The 16,878-nt window shown below is 42.4% G+C and overlaps 1 protein-coding gene across 1 annotated transcript in view; it reads left to right on the top strand.

Annotated features, from left to right (window-relative positions):
- The window catches only part of PFKM (phosphofructokinase, muscle), a gene marked incomplete at both ends in the record, with an annotated part of 48,462 nt that overhangs the window by 1,005 nt on the left and 30,579 nt on the right, over positions 1-16,878 (top strand). The window contains one exon of the mRNA XM_080705254.1: positions 391-507. Within this exon, the coding sequence (XP_080561380.1) occupies positions 391-507 (117 nt within the window). The remainder of the gene's footprint in view (positions 1-390; positions 508-16,878) is intronic.

Raw genomic sequence — 16,878 nt, 5'->3', positions numbered from 1 at the left:
AGAGGCATGTACCACCATGCCTCGCTCCTTTGTGAATTAGTCTAACATGTCTGGGCTCATCTGCAGGAGTCTTTGTTGCCATTATTATAATTAATACTCCAAAATGTTTAAGATAAATCAAGCCTCCTCCCCAAAATGGCCTTCTCTTCCACCCTAACCTCAAAAGTATGTAGCAGTGTGTTCTGTTTTGCCTAAGTTTATATCCAAGGAATAGAATCTTGCTGAGGTAAAATAATTGTTGGGAAGAGTCATCACTTCTCTTATTTTTCACTGTGTTTATGGAAAGAAGGCTCTGGACAGCTGAAAGATGTGGGGAAGATGACAGGGAGTAAGAAGCACTCCCTTCTCTGAATCCCACCATGAGGGTGACCTAGAGCTTTTGCTTCTCAGCTGGGGAAGCTTCAACTTCCAGCATGCTCATACCAAAGCCACAACCAAAGACCGTCAAGACTCTAGATACTGTGGATGATCCGGGCACCGTGGGAAGCGTACCTAATTTTGATACTGGTGAGGCACGTGGGTAAACAAGGGGAAGGAATGTGGAAAAGGAGTATTAGAAAGTAAAAAGTTTATACACAGTGTTGTAGATCAGAGTAGACCTACAATAGTTGAAATGTGAGCTAAGACATATGGGAAAAAGTAAGAGTGTGTGTGTACTTTTTTTTTTTTTTTTTTTTTTTTTTTTTGGTGGTACTGGGTATTGAACCCAGGAGGGGCATTCTACCTCTAAACTACACCTCCAGTCTTTTTTATTTTTTGTTTTGAAACAAGGCCTCCTGAGGTTGCTGAAGCTACCTTCAAACTTGCAATCTCCCTGTCTCAGTCTCCCAAGTACTAGTATTACAGGTGTGTGCTACCATACCTGGTTTGAACTTTTTTTTCTTCTCTCTTTTTTTTTTTTTTTTGTGTGTGTGTGCATTCTACCTTCAACCTACACCTCCAGCCCTATTTTTTGTTCTTTATTTTGAAATGTTCTCACTGAGTTGCAAAGGGCCTCACTAAGTAGCTGAGGCTGTCCATGAAAGGTGATCCTCCTGTCTCAGCCTCCCAATGCTGGGATTACAAGCATGTGCCGTTACGCCTGGCTGGTTTGAACTTTTCTATTGCTATAACAAAAAAAACAAAAATAGGTAGTATATAAAGAGGTTAATTTTGCCCAAGATTGAGCATCTACATTTGTTCCATCTCTGGAGAAGATTCCCTTGACTGTATAACATCATGGTAGTAGCTTGTATGAGGATAGATCACATGGTGAAACAGGATGACAGTGAATAGGGAGGGGCCTGTCTGGCCATTTTATAACAACTTTCTCTCACAGGAACAAACTGGGGTCCCACCAAAAATTACAGTTGTTCAGGGCAGTGCTTCCAATAACCTAATTACCTCCACCTTTTAAAGGTTCCACTACTTCTTAACATCACTACACTGAGGACAAGCTTCAAGCTTGGGGGAGCACACTCAAACCACACCTACTCCATAACTACATCAAATGAATTGGCTCCCTCACCACTGTAAGGCACTAATCTGACTTGCCCTATAGGCAGGCACATAATATCTAACTTACTGCAATCTTAATATACCCAGAATTAACCACACACACACAAGAAAATGGCTTATATACAAGAATATCAATTTATTCAGATTATTTGGACAGTTTCTGCGGATGGCAACTGTGTGCAGTCTGTGTCTCTTAATCAGTCTTGCTTTGTCCATGCCTAGAAAGCAGCTAGTAACAAGAAATAACCCAGCATCTGCCTTTGTTCTGTTTCTTGAATTTGCAGATTATTTCTTATATGCCCTTATCTTTCCTATTTTCCATTTCCCACTTTGCTTTGTACCTAGTACTTACCTTGAACCCTTTTGTCGTAATGACCCATTTGGATCTGCTTCTGTGGTTAGAATTCACCATTATCCCATGGACAAAATTCTAATTTCAACTTCTGCCTTTATTTAACCATTGGGGCCTTACATAGGAGTCATTCGTCACCCTTCCATTTTCCCATTAAAGAAAGGAAATCAAATATCTGTCCAGCCTCAGTGAGGCCTCTATCCCAACTTCCTATTCTTTTTTTCTTCCTCCCTCCCTCCCTCCCTTCTCCCCTTTTTCTTCCTTCCAAGAAAATTTGTTGAGCACATGTATTTTGGTCACTGTATTCACTTGAAATAAATGGTACAAGCCAAGTGTGGTGGTGCACACTTGTAATCTTAGTACTTGGGAGGCTGAGACAGGAGGATCACAAGTTCCTAGCCAGCCCTAGCTACTTACTTACGCCCTCCATAACTTAGTGAGACCCCGTTTCAAAATAAAGGATAAAACATAGGATTAGGGTTATAGCTAAGGTAGAATGCTCCTGGACTCAACCCCCAGTACTGCAAAATATAATCACACACTGTTATATAATTAGGTTACTGCTAAGCATAATAAAGGAAAATAATAATACTGTGTAATCAGATTATGAAATGGGACCTAACTTGACCTGAGAAGTCCGAAAAGTGTCAGAAAAGCCTGGAAGATGAGTATACATGAGCCAGGCAAAGAGGGAAAAGAAGGAAGAGATTTCCAGAACAGGGGAACAGAAGGCTCTGAGACAGGAAGGAATTTGGCTTATTGGAAGAGTAGAATGGACCCATAAGAATCAAGTGCTATTGGCCCGGGCCACCCTCCCCCCTCATGCCATTTTGCATGGGGCTGTAACTATTTTCTGTATTTCTATTTTCTGTATTTCTATCTTTTTAATAAACTTCTTTAAATCTTCACACACACACACAAAAGAATCAAGTGCTAGGAGAAGAGCTGGATAGTGAAGTATAAAAACAGTATAAGGGCCAGATTGTGGGGTGCTTTCTAGATCTTGTTAACATTTCTGCACTATGGAAATTACTGAAGAGTGGCAGGATCATATCTTATAAATTATATTATTAGTGCATTACACTTACACGTCATAGTGAGGTTCAATGTGATAAAAAAAAATACATGCATAGAGCTCTTTGAGTATTTCCCTCTACATCCTGCCCTTATTTCCTCTCCTTCCTCATACAAGTTAGTAAGATTGGTAGTAATACCTTCATATATTGTCATTATTAGAACTGTTTTCCATCGGGTGTGGTGGCACACGATTGTAATCACTGTGCTTGGGAGGCAGAGACAGGAGGATCACGCAGGTTCAAAGCCAGCCTTGCTGACTTAAGAGACCCTGTTTCCAAATAAAAAAATATAAAAATAGGTCTGGGAGTGTAGCCCGGAGGTAGTAGGGTTCCATCCCCAGTACCACCAAAAAAAAAAAAAAACAACTGTTTTCCTTCTTCAGTCCTCCTGTTCTCCCTTCTCTAATCCCCTTCATCTACTCTACAGATCTCTCTCTTTGTATGAAAGTCCCCTGTGTTTCCAAATTCTTTCTAGTTTCCACATATAAGAAAAAACATACCACCCTTGACTTTCTGATACTGACTGATCTTAATATACTATTATGCAGTTTCATCCAGTTCCCTGCAGATGACATAATTTGTTCTTCTTTATGTCTGAGTAGAACTCCATGATGTTTATATACCACATTTCTTTATTTATTCATTTGTTGACAAACATCTGAGTTGGTTCCATAATTTGGCTATTCTGAATTTTGCTGCTATAAACATGGGTATGTATGTGTCACCATAGTATTCTAAGTTAAATTCTGTAGAAAAGATACTAAGGAGTGGTATAGCTGGGTCATATGGCAGTGCCATTCCTAGTCTTTTGAGGAACCCCCAAACTGATGTCCATAGTGGCTGTACTTAATTTACAATTCAACCAACAGCATATAACAGTTTCTATTTCCCCAAATCCTTGTGAGCATTTACCATTGATTGATTGATCTCTTCCTCTCTCTCTCATTCTCTCTCCCCCCCCCTATATATTTTTTAATTTTATTTTTGTAGTACTGGGGATGAAACCCAGGAACTTTATACCTCTGAGTTATGCTCCCAGAACTATTTTACATTTATTTATTTATTTATTTATTTATTTATTTATTTATTTATTTATTTTTGGTGGTACTGGGGGTAGAACCCAGAGGCTTTCTACCTCCGGGCGATACTCCCAGACCCATTTATATTTTATTTGGAAACGGGGTCTCACTAAGTTGCTGAGAGCCTCACTAAGTAGCTGAGGCTGGCTTCAAACCTGTACAATCCTCCTGTCTCAGCCTCCTAAACGCGGGGATTATAAACGTGCGCCACCATGCCCGGCATTACATTTTATTTAGAAACAGGGTCTTTCCAAGTTGCTGAGAGCCTCACTAAGTATCCGAGGCTGCCTTCGAACCTGTGATCCTCCTGTTTCAGCCTCCCAAGTGCTAGGATTACAAGCATGCACCACCACACCCGGCTTGTTTGTATTCTTGATGGTTGCCATTCTACTGGAGTTAGGTAGACTCTACAGGATCATATTTGTATTTGTATTTTATTTATTTTTGTGTGTGTGGAACTGGGATTCCTGGACGCCCTTCTACCTTTGGGCTATACTCCTAGTCTTATTTTTTATATTTTTGTTTGGAAACAGGGTCTCTTAAGCCAGCATGGCTGGCTTCGAACCTGCGTGATCCTCCTGTCTCCGCCTCCCAAGCACGGGGATAACAAGCTTGCGCCACCACACCTGGCCATATTTGTTTTTTAAAATGATCTTTCTGGCCAGGCGTGGTGGCGCACGCTTGTAATCCCAGCACATGGAAGACTTAGACAGGAGGATCGCACAGGTTCGAAGCCAGCCTCAGCTACTTAGTGAGGCTCTCAGCAACTTAGTGAGACCCTGTTTCCAAATAAAATAGAAAATAGGTCTGGGAATGTAGCCAGGAGGTAGGAAGCCTCTGGGTTCCATTCCCCAAACCACAAAATAAAATAAAATAATCTTTCTTGCGTCTGGGTAGGGGATGGATCAGAGGAGGACAAGAGTATCCATCTGCTATGGTGAAGTAGACGCCACTGTCTTGTTCCATTCCTTGCATCTAGGCAGTGCAGTCCTGCAGGGGACCAGGGAGAAACTCATGCCATCCAGTAACATGGTTAGCAGAGGTGAGCACAGAGCTACTGATACCAGAACATGCAAAAATTCTGACCTGATGTCCCTCTGCTGCTTCTACCTTCCTGAAAAATTCATAGGGATTCCCTCCGGGGTGTTCTTCTCCTTACTCTTAAGTGTAGCTATATATGGAGATGCTGACTGTAGATGCCATTTGGTCTTGTGCTGGGATATAGCAAGGAATTGAGTCACCCCAGCACTACCCTTTACCCCCATGCTCTGGTCTCTAGCCTTTCCAAAGAAGAGTGATTTGTATGCCAAGGTTTTTTGTTTGTTTGTTTGTTTGTTTGTTTTTGGTGGTGGTACTGGGGTTCCTGGAAGCCCTTCTACCTCTGGGCTACACTCCCAGACCTATTTTATATTTTTGAAACAGGGTCTCTTACGCCAGCACAGCTGGCTTTGAACCTGCGTGATCCCCCTGTCTCCACCTCCCAAGCGCCAGGATTACAAGCGTGCACCACCACGCCCGGCTATGCCAAGGTTTGTTGTTGTTGTTGTTGTTGTTGTTGTTGTTGTTGTTGTTGTGTGTGTATTTTTTAAATTTGGAAACAGGATCTCTTAAGCCAGGGAGGCTGGCTTCAGAACCAGCGTGATCCTCCTGTCTCTGCCTCCCAAGCAGGGGGATTACAAGAGTGCACCACCACGCCCGGCTTTATCCTGAGGTATTTAAGATGCTGTTTAACTTCCGGCAAAGCACAAGAGTGCCCCAAAATGTCAGTATTACTGAGGTTGAGAGTAATCTGTTATTCCTTAACTATTTTCTGTGGTTTTTGTGATTCTTGTGAGCACTCACACTAAATTTCTTTGTTACAACTATTTTTAGCCAGACATGGTGGCACATGCTTGTAATCCCTGTACTTGGGAGGCTGAGACAGGAGGATCACAGGTTTATGGCCAGCCTCAGCTACTGAGTGAGGCCCTCTGCAACTTGGTGAAATCCTGTTTTAGAATAAAGAATTAAAAAAAAATAGGCCAGGCATGGTGGCCCACATGTGTAATCCAGGAGGCGGAGACCAGAGGATCAAGGTTCACAGACAGCCTCAGCTACTTCTTAGTGAGGCCCTTTGCAACTCACAATAAAGACTAAAAGGCGGGATGTAGCTTGGAGGTAGAATGCCCCTGGGTACCACAAATAAATAAATAAATAAAGAAAGAAAGAAAGAAAGAAAGAAAGAAAGAAAGAAAGAAAGAAAGAAAGAAAGAAGCTGGGCATTGTGGCACATACGTGTAATCCCAGCATTCGGGGAGGCTGAAACTGGAGATCACAGTTTGAGGACAGCCTCAGCTACTTAGTGAGGCCCTTTGCAATTCAGTGAGACCCTGTTTCAAAATAAAGAATAAAATATAGGGTTGGGGTTGTAGCTTGGAGGTAGAATGTCCCTGGGTTTCATCCTCAGTACTACCAAAAAAAAAAAAAAAAATAGGGCAGGGGTTGTAGCTCAAGATACAATGCCCCTGGGTTTCATCCCCAGTAAAACACACAATCAAATAAACAAAAAGACTTTTTATTAAGCCGGGCGTGGTGGCACACGCTTGTAATCCCAGTTTGTAATCCCAGCTTTCGGGAGGCTGGGACCCGAGGATCGTGGTTCGCGGACAGCCTCAGCTACCTTAGTGAGGCTCTCTGCAACTCAGTGAGATCCAGTTTCAAAATAAAAAAAAGGAATAAAAAATAGGGCAGGGGCTGTAGCTCAGAGGTTGAATGCCCCAGGGTTCCATCCCCCCATCCCCAGGCCCGCAAAAAAAAAAAAAAAAAAAAAAAAAAAGACTTTTTATTTTTGTAGTACTACCAATTTGACATAGGGATATTCTACCTCTGAGCTACACCCCCATCTCTTTTAAATTTTTGGTTTTTTTTTTTTTTTTTGGTGGTGCTGGGGGTGGAACCCAGAGGATTTCTACCTCCGGGCTATACTCCCAGACCTATTTTTTATATATATTTTATTAAGTTGCTGAGAGCCTCACTAAGTAGCTGAGGCTGGCTTCGAACCTGTGCGATCCTCCTGTCTCAGCCTCCCAAGCGCAGGGATTACAAGCGTGCGCCACCACGCCCGGCTAAATTTTTGTTTTGAAACAGGGTCTCTCTAGGTTATCAAAAGTCTCATTGAGTTGCTGAGGCTGTCCTTGAACCTGTAATCCTCCTGAGTCAGCCTCCCACTAAGATTACAGGCATGTGCTTTCATGTCTGTAAGACTTTTTAAGTTAATGCAGTTCAGCCAGGCGTGGTGCAGGTTTGTAATCCCAGCATTCGGAAGGCTGAGACCAGAGGATCCCAGTTTGGGAACAGCCTCAGCTATATAGTGAAGCCTTCCAGCTATATAGTGAGGCCTTCCGTAACTTAGTGAGACCCTGTTTCAAAATAAAGAATTAAAAACAGGGCAGCGGTGTAGCTCAGTGGTTGAATGACCCTAGGTTCCATCTCCAGACCCGCCAAAAAAATTTTAATTAATTAATTAGTGCAGTTCTTTTAGGAAATGTGAGAAGTTACAGTGCTTATAATCCTTCAGTGGAAATAACTTCACCTGCAGTTCCCATTCTTGTGCAAAAGATAATTCTCAATGGGACAGAAACCTCAGCAGGATTTTTCAATCAATAATAGGATTGTACTTATCTGTCTTTGTTTTTTTTTTTTTTTTTTTTTGGTGGTACTAGGGTTCCTGGAAACCCTTCTACCTCCAGCCTACACTCCCAGACCTATTTTTATACTTTTTTTTTTTTTTTTTTTGGAAACAGGGTCTCTTGGCTTCAAACCTGGTGATCCTCTGGTCTCTGCTTCCCAAGCACAGGGATTACAAGCATGCACCACCATGCCCGGCTACTTATCTGTCTTTTATCATGAAAATAGATCCAAGCTCATTAATTTTGTCTTTATTTTAGATTATGCTTTTATAAATTGCCCTTGTGCCCCATCATAAAATATTTGCATATAGAATTTTATTTTATGATAGCTTCATTCATTCTTTCTGTACTGTGGTTTGAACCCAGGGTCATTCAACCTCTGAGCTACACTCCCAGCCTTTTTAATTTAATTTTTATTTATTTATTTTTTATATTTTTGCAGTACTAGGGATGGTACCAGGGGCATACTACCTCTGATACACCCCAGCCAAGTTAGCAAACTGTGATCCTCTTGTCTTACCCTCCCAAATGTTGGGATTACAAGCATGTGCCACCAGGTAGGTCCAGACCTTTCTTTTTTGAAACAGAGTCTTGCTAAATTGTTGAGGCTGGCCTAGAACTGGAGATCATTCTGTCTCAGCCTCCCAAGTACTAGGATTACAGGCCTATTATGGCTCTTCATTCATTCTTTATTTATTTATTTTTATTTTTATTTTTATTTTTTTTGTGTGTGGTAACAGAGATTGAACCCAGGGACACTCTATCTCTGAGTTACACCCCCAGCCTTTTCATCCCTTTTTATTTTTTGTTTGGAAACAGGGTCTCAATAAGTTGCTGAGTGTTTTGCTATGTTGCTGAGGCTGTCCTTGAACCTGCAATCCTCCTGACTCAGCTCCCCAAGTACTGAGATTATAGGCCTGCACCATGCCCAGTTTAGTGCCATCCTTTTTTTTTTTTCCTCTCCTGGTATTGGGGATTGAACCCAGAGTCATTCTACCATTCTACCTCTGAACCACACCCCAAACTTTTTTTTTTTTTTTTTCAGAATTGGAGATCAAATCCAAGGACATTCTACCTCCAAGCTACACCTCCAGCCCTTTTTTTTTTTTTTTTTTTCCTGTACCTAGGGTGGAACCCAGGGGCATTCTACCTTGGAGCAACACCCCCAGCTCTATTTTCTTTTTTTTTTTTTTTTTTTTTTGCGGGTCTGGGGATAGAACCCAGGGGCATTCGACCACCGAGCTACACCCCCTGCCCTATTTTTTATTCTTTATTTTGAAACAAGGTCTCACTGAGTTGCAGAGGGCTTCACTAAGTAGCTGAGGCTGTCCGTGAACCGCGATCCTCCAGTCTCAGCCTCCCGAATGCTGGGATTAGAAGGTGTGCCACCACTCCCGGCTCCAGCTCTATTTTCTATTCTTTATTTTGAAACAGGGTTTCACTGAGTTGCAAAGGGCTTCACTAAGAAGCTTAGGCTGTCTGCGAACTGGTATCCTTCCTGTCTCAACCTCCCAAATGCTGGGATTACAAGTGTATGCTACCATGCCTGGCCTGAGCCCCTTTTATTTGCAGTACTGGAGATGGAACCCAGGGACATTCTGCCTCTGAGCTATACATACTGCAGCCCAATTTTTTATTTTGAAACAGGGTCTCACTGAGTTGCAAAGGGACTCACTAAGTAGTTGAGGCTGTCTGTGAACAGCGATCATCCTGTCTCAGCTTCCCAAATGCTGGGATTAAGTGTGTGCCACCACACTCCACTCCCCAGCCCTATTTCTTTTCTTTCTTTCTCTCTCTCTCTCTCTCTCTCTCTCTCTCTCTCTCTCTCTCTCTCTCTCTCTCTCTCTTTCTTTGTTTCTTTTTTGAGGTACTGAGGATGGAACCCAGGGGCATTCTACCTTCAAGCTACACCCCCAGCCCTATTTTTTATTCTTTATTTGGAAACAGGGTCCACTAAGTTGTGGAGGGCCTCACTAAGTAGCTGAGGCTGGTCTCAAACCTAAATCCTCCTGTCTCAGCCTCCCAAATGCTGGGATTACAAGCATGCGCCATCATGCCCAGCTTTTATTTTATTTTATTTATTTATCTATTTTATTTTATTTTTTGCAGGTCTGGGGATGGAACCCAGGGGTATTTGACCTCCGAGGTACACTCCCTGCCTCCCTGCCTTATTTTTTTATTCTTTATTTTGGAACCGGGTCTCACTGAGTTGCAGAGGGCCTCTCACTAAGTAGCTGAGGCTGGCCGCAAACTGCGATCCTCTGGTCTTAGCCTCCCATATGCTGGGATTGCAATCGTGCACCACCATGCCCGGCTTATTCTTTATTTTGAAATAGGGTCTCACTAAGTTGCAGAGGGCCTCACAAGTATCTGAGGCTGCCATGAACCTGTGATCCTCTGTACCTGATTTCTTGTCTACAGTTTTGTTGTTGTTTTGTTTCTTGCCATTCTCCCTACCCTTTACCTTGGAAAGAGATCCAGTACCTAGTGTTAAAAGATCTATCTTGTGACGATAAGGATAAATGCTACAATCAAAGGAGGATATTGAAAAAAAAAATCACAGTGCTCCTGGCCTCACCTGTGGCTTCTTTGAGTGTCTGCACTAGGCCTGGATTTGTTACTTCTACACCTCCTATTACATGAGGAAAGTAAAGTTTGTGTATTGGTTTAAGCTGCAAAATACAAGAACAAAACAAAATTCCAAGACAGCTGAGAGTATGGAACAGGCAGCTTTGTGGGTCTTGCTCTGTCTGGTCCACCAGATCCAACTGCCCACCAGACCTAAAGCCTCCCTGTGCATACAGGCTTCACTTAGGGGAAACCTGACTAGGTGACCAGTGACTCCATGACTGCAGCCCCGCCCCCAGCCACAGCTTCTTCCTGGAAGATAAGACCTTACAGTCCTGTGCTTCTCTTTAGGCCATTTGCCACCAGCATTACTCATGCCCTCTGATTCCCTTCTGATCCTTTGACAAGTATATTCTCACCTAGGTAGTTTTTGCAGACCTGGATGCATAATTATCCTAATGTAAGCTGGGCATGGTGGCGCACGCTTGTAATCCCCGCGCTTGGGAGGCTGAGACAGGAGGATCGCACGGGTTCGAAGCCAGCCTCAGCTATTTAGTGAGGCTCTCAGCAACTTAGTGAGACCCTGTTTCCAAATAAAATATAAAAAAAAATAGGTCTGGGAGTATAGCCTGGAGGTAGAAAGCCTCTGGATTCCACCCTCAGTACCACAAAAAAAAAAAAAAAAAAAAAAAAAAAATCCTAAGGTTGTAAGGGTAACTGATATGTGGAGATTATTGCTGCTATCTATGGCTCAAATTCCTTCCAAGCAGGTATAGTTGTATCAGAGATAAGAGTTTTCCATATATATGCTATGTTGTAAGAATCTTAAAAAGGAAAAATCAGTGGAAGTTCTGCCTCTATGAAGATTGCCTTATTCTAAACATAGTCATTATTTAATATTGACTTCTGATCACATACCTCCAAGACTAATTCCACAGAACTTTAATTTTCATGGAGCTAAAACTCTTAGGGCTCCTATAATATCTAGGAAGGTCGTTGAGTGAGAAAAATAGCCTTATAACCGAGCATGGTGGCACATGCTTGTAATCCCAGCATTTTGGAGACTGAGACCAGAGGAATCATGGTTTGTGGCCTGCTCAGCTACTTACTGAGGCTCTCCATAACTTAGTGAGACCCTGTTTCAAAATAAAGAATAAAAAATAGGGCAGGGGGTATAGCTCAGAGGTCAAATGTCCCTGGATTCCATCCCCAGATCCGAAAAAAAAAAAAAAAAAGCTTTATAGATGTCCTTCTCTCTGTCAAATATGTAAAGATACCAGTAAACCTGTGGACTACTTCTTCCATCATGCACTGCATAATGATAATGTGGTCAGTTAAAGACCAAATATATAATGGTATCCCTGTAAGATTATAATGGAGCTGAAAATTTTTCATCACTGTTACTTAAGCCCAAAAGAGAGGCCCAGCTCTGGGAGTCCTATACATCAGATCTAGCAACTTACCCCAAAAACCAAATAGAAAGTGTGATGATGAAAAGCAGGAAAGAATCTTTAATCAGTATAGCTATACCAGAAAGACAAAGGAGATCAGCATTTCTTTTTTAATATTATTTATTTATTTATTCATATATATATTTATTTATTGGTACTGGGGATGGAACCCAGGGGCCTTCTACCTCCGGGCTACACTCCCAGCCCTGTTTTATATTTTTTATTTGGAAACAGGGTCTCTTAAACCAGCTGAGGCTGGTTTAATATACCTGCACGATCCTCCTGTCTCAGCCTCCCAAGCGCGGGGATTACAAGCGTGCGCCACCATGCCCAGCGGGGTTCAGCATTTCTAGCCCTGTCTTTGGGGGTACTGACATGAGCTTCCAGATTATATAGACAAGGGCACCAGAAATATGCATAGTCAAGCAGTCTTGATCTGACTGTGTCATGGTCTGGTTAATCAATATCTCAGGACTGATGGTCAGTCAGTAATAAGATAGTTGCTGTTACAAAGAGGATAGTTTCAATTAATCACAAGAGGTTTATCAATCACACCTGTTGTTCCTGGAATTCAAGGGTGCCTCAGAGCAAGGGAGAAAGGTATAAAGTGAAGGCAGAGATGCCATGGTTTTTACATTTACAGACCCCAGTGAAAAGTTAGTGCCATTAGCAAAAGCGGCCTGTAAGTCCTTGTTATATTACCTAGGTTTTTGTTTTGTTTTGTTTTGTTTTGTTTGCGCATCTGAGGATGGAACCCTGGGGCATTTGACCTCCAGCTACACCCTCTGCCCTATTTTTTATTCTTTTTGTTTTGTTTTGTTTTTGTTTTTGTTTTTTTGGTGGTACTGGGGGTGGAACCCAGAGGCTTTCTACCTCCGGGCTATACTCTCTCAGACCTATTTTATATTTTTTATTTGGAAACAGGGTCTCACTAAGTTGCTGAAAGCCTCACTAAGTAGCTGAGGCTGGCTTCGAACCTGTGCGAGCCTCCTGTCTCAGCCTCCCAAGTGCTGGGATTACAAGTGTGCACCACCACTCCCGGTTTAGGGATTACAAGTGTGCGCCACCATGCCCGGCGTATTCTTTATTTTGAAACAAGGTCTCACTGAGTTGCAAAGGGCCTCACTAAGTAACTGAGACTGGCTTTGAACCTGTGCAATTCTCCTGTCTCAGCCTCCCAAATGCTGGGATTACAAGTCTGAGCCACCACGCCTGGCTAAAATAGTCTTTTTGTTTTGTTTTTGTGGTACTAGGGATTGGATTTAGAGGCATTCTAACTCTGAGCTATTCTCTCAGTCCTATTTTATTTTTATTCTGAAACAAGAATCTTGCTAGGTTGATGAGACTCTCACTACTTGCTGAGGCTGTCTTTGAACCTGTAATTCTCCTGTCTTGGCTTCCCAAGTACTGGGACTACGGGCATGCACCACCAACCCCAGCTACAGTGCTCTTAATATAGACCTGCACCCATTCTTAGGCACGATACCATCCTAGTGTAATAAATGAAAGAGGTATAGCGCAGAACATCCTCTGTATTGTCCCTATGTATCTCAGACTATGGTAATCATTGTCAAAAAGATCTTCTATCTATTCAACAACCTAGCAGTAATGTCTGGTTTTCTCCTGGTTTAGAGGATATTGTCTAAAGCTCTTCAAATCTTCTTTTACTTATCTCTAACACACAGGGCTAATGGTCAAATAGAGCACAGGAGCCAGGTAGTTAGAGTGCCTCAGCTTTCTCTACTCAGGTGCTCTGCCTGCTGCAGAATTACCTTTACACCTCTTCTTATACTTCTTTCCCCAGCACTCCTAGTCCATGATAATTCAATTTTGCCTGTACTCTCCACCTGGACTTCACATCTCAATACCTGGCTGATTCCTAGAAAGTTCTAGGATGTCTTCCTGTGCATTGAGAATCAGCACAAAGAATATGCTTTTCATCCATGGGCCCTGGGGTATAGAAAAGGATGAGTTATCATTTGGCTGTCCTCTATACACATTAGCTTTACCTGGCCTGTTAAAAATAGTGAGATAACAGCCAGATGTGGTGGCACACTTGTAACCCCAGCATTTGGGAGGCTGAGATGGGAGGATCATGGTTCGCGGACAGTCTCAGGTACTTAATGAGGCCCATTGCAACTCAGTGAGCCCCTGTTTCAAAATAAAGAATAAAACATAGGGCTGGGAGTGTAGCTCAGAGGTAGAATGCCCAGAACCCAGTACTGAAGAAAAAAAAAAAGGAAGATAAGCTGAGTGTGGTGGCACACACTTGTAATCCCAACCCAGTACTTGCGAAGCTGAGACAGGAGGATCATGGTTCATGGCCAGCCTCAGCTACTTACTTAGTGAGGCATTCCAAAATTTAGGTAGAACCTGTTTCAAAATAAAGAATAAAAAAATCAGGTTGGGAGTGTAGCTTGGAGATAGAATGTCCCTGGGTTCAAGCCCCAGCAACACACACACACACACACACACACACACACACACACACACACAAACACCAGGTTTGATGGTGCACGCTTATAATCCCAGCATTAGGGAGGCTGAGACAGGAGGATTGTGGTTCGAGGACAGCCTCAGCGACTTAGTGATGCTCTTTGCAAATCAGTGAGACCCTGTTTCAAAATAAAGAATAAAAAATAGGGCTGGGGGTGGAGCTCAGAGGTAGAATGCCCATGAGTTCAATCTTCAGTATGGAAAAAAAAAAAAAAAAAAAAAGATAACCAGGTAGTTGAAGGTGGAGAGAATGGTGGACTTCAGTCTCATGACATCCCTGCTCCAACTAGCCACCTTCTTATATGGCCAGTCTATTCTTTCAGTCCCCCCTTCCAGGTCTAGCATGCACGCTTGTAATCCCAGTACTTGGGAGGCTGAAACAGGAGGATCACAGGTTGGAAGCCAGCCTCAGCAGCTTAGTGAGACCCTGTTTTCAAATGAAATATAAAGTAGAGGTCTGGAGGTGTAGCCTGGTGGTAGAAGGACCCTGGGTTCTATCCCCAGTACCACCCCACACACATACTACCAATGCAGATAATCTTGTGATTGGTTATTCTAGAAATTGGCTTAGTTTGATTCCTTAAGAATTTGTTGGTGCCATCTCTTGTTTGCCTGTCTGGTTTTCTAAGTCTGCTGAGTTGTGTACTTTCTCCTGACCGTGTGTGTGTGTGTGTGTGTGTGTGTGTGTGTGATGTGTTGTTACTGGGGATTGAACCCAGGGGCATTATACTGCTGAGCTATACTTCCAGATCTATTTTTTATTTTTAAACAGGATCTTGCTAGGTTGCTGAAAGTTTCACTGAATTGCTGAGTCCTCGAACCTGTGGTCCTCCTGCCTCATCCTCCCAAGTATTGGGATTATAGGCATATGTCGCTTAAGGCACTTTGGCTTGTGTGATAATGTTTTGATCCCTTCCTTCCTCAGCACACTCTTCATTAGTTGCCACACTGTGTTCACCTGCAGGCTTCAAGTCCAACACCTTTTTCTTTTCTTTTCTTTTTTTCTTTTTCTTTTTTTTTTTTTTTTTTGGTGGTACTGGGGTTCCTGGAAGCCCTTCTACCTCCGGGCTACACTCCCAGCCCTGTTTTATATTTTTTATTTGGAAACAGGGTCTCTTAAACCAGCTGAGGCTGGTTTAATATACCTGCGCGATCCTCCTGTCTCTGCCTCCCAAGCGCGGGGATTACAAGCGTGCACCACCACACCCGGCTTCCAACACCTTTTTCTAAGGAATACTTCTTAGCTTTTCTATTAGAGGGAACTGGACATAATGTATGTATGTATGTCCATAAATATAATATTTGCGGTAGTGGGAACTGAACCCAGGGACAGTCTACCTCTGAGCTCCATCCCAGCCCTATTTTTTTATTCTTTATTTTGAAATAGGGTCTCACTAAGTTGCAGAGGGTCTCATTAAGTAGATGAGGCTAGCCACAAACTCAGATCCTCCTCTCTCAGCCACCACGCCTGGCTACTATATATTTTTGAACTGCCCACATCTCAAGCATTCTCTCCATCATCAGTCCACTATCAAATCATGAATCCAAATTTTTACTCATAAGTCAACCATAGCTATCTACTAAAGTGCCTCTTTCAAGTTTTTTTTTTTTTTCAGTACTGGGAATGGAACCCAGGGGGCATTCTGCCTTTAAGCTCCACCCCCAGCCCTATGTTTTATTCTTTATTTTGAAATGGTCTCGCTGAGTTGCAAAGGGCCTCACTAAGTAGCTGAGGTTATCCATAAACCACAATCCTCCTGTCTCAGCCTCCCAAATGCTGGGATTACAAGCGTGTGCTACTACGCCCGGCTCTCTTCCAAGTTTTTAAGATTCCTGGGAAACTGTATTTGAAATTTAAGAGGCGTTTGATGAATAGAAAGTTAGGAAAAGGGAAAATGCATGGTATAGGAGTTTAAGGTTGAAAGGAAGGAAATCTATTTTTTTCTTTTTTATTTGTGGTACTGGGGATGGAACCCAGGGGCATTCTACCTCCGAGTTCTACCTCCAGCTCTATTTTTTTTTATTCCTTATTTTGAAACAGGGTCTCACTAAGTTTCAGAGGGCCTCATTAAGTAGCTGAGGCTGATCCCCCTCTCTCAGCCTCCCATATACTGGGATTACAAGTGTGGGCCTGGCTTTAAGGAAATCCATTTTTAATGAATTATCCCCATTATCTCTAATGCTGGCATATTTATATCCATTGGTGTCTTTCTCTACCAAACACTACCAAATATACACCACCAAATTCTTACTATCCAGATCCATTTTTGTTTTTCTTTTCTTTTACTTCATTTACCCTCAACTAACATGTTCATGTCTTAAGAATTTGATGCATTGCTATTACAGGTTGAATGGAGTTATTGATTCTTGAATCATATTCTAGGTCCAATAAAATGTAACTTTGATAGTCCCTTTAGAGTATAAAGTCCTTGATATCTACCTATCTATATCTATCATCTACCTATATATGGCGAGGATTGAACTCAGGGGTGTTCTACCTCTAATTTACATCCCCAAACATTTTTACTTTTTGTTTTGAAACATAATCTTGTTAGGTTACTGAGAATCTCACTCATTTGCTGAGGCTAAGATTGGTCTTGAACCTGTGATCCCCTTGTCTCAGTCTCCCAAGAACTGGGATTACAAGTATGTGCCACCATGCCCAGCATATAGCTTCTTTAGAGCAATCTA

The sequence above is a fragment of the Muscardinus avellanarius genome, assembly GCF_963383645.1.
Source record: "Muscardinus avellanarius genome assembly, chromosome: 11".
NCBI classification, from domain to species: Eukaryota; Metazoa; Chordata; class Mammalia; order Rodentia; family Gliridae; genus Muscardinus; species Muscardinus avellanarius.
Note: the sequence above shows the minus strand (reverse complement) of the source record. Positions and strands in the feature narration are given on the sequence as shown.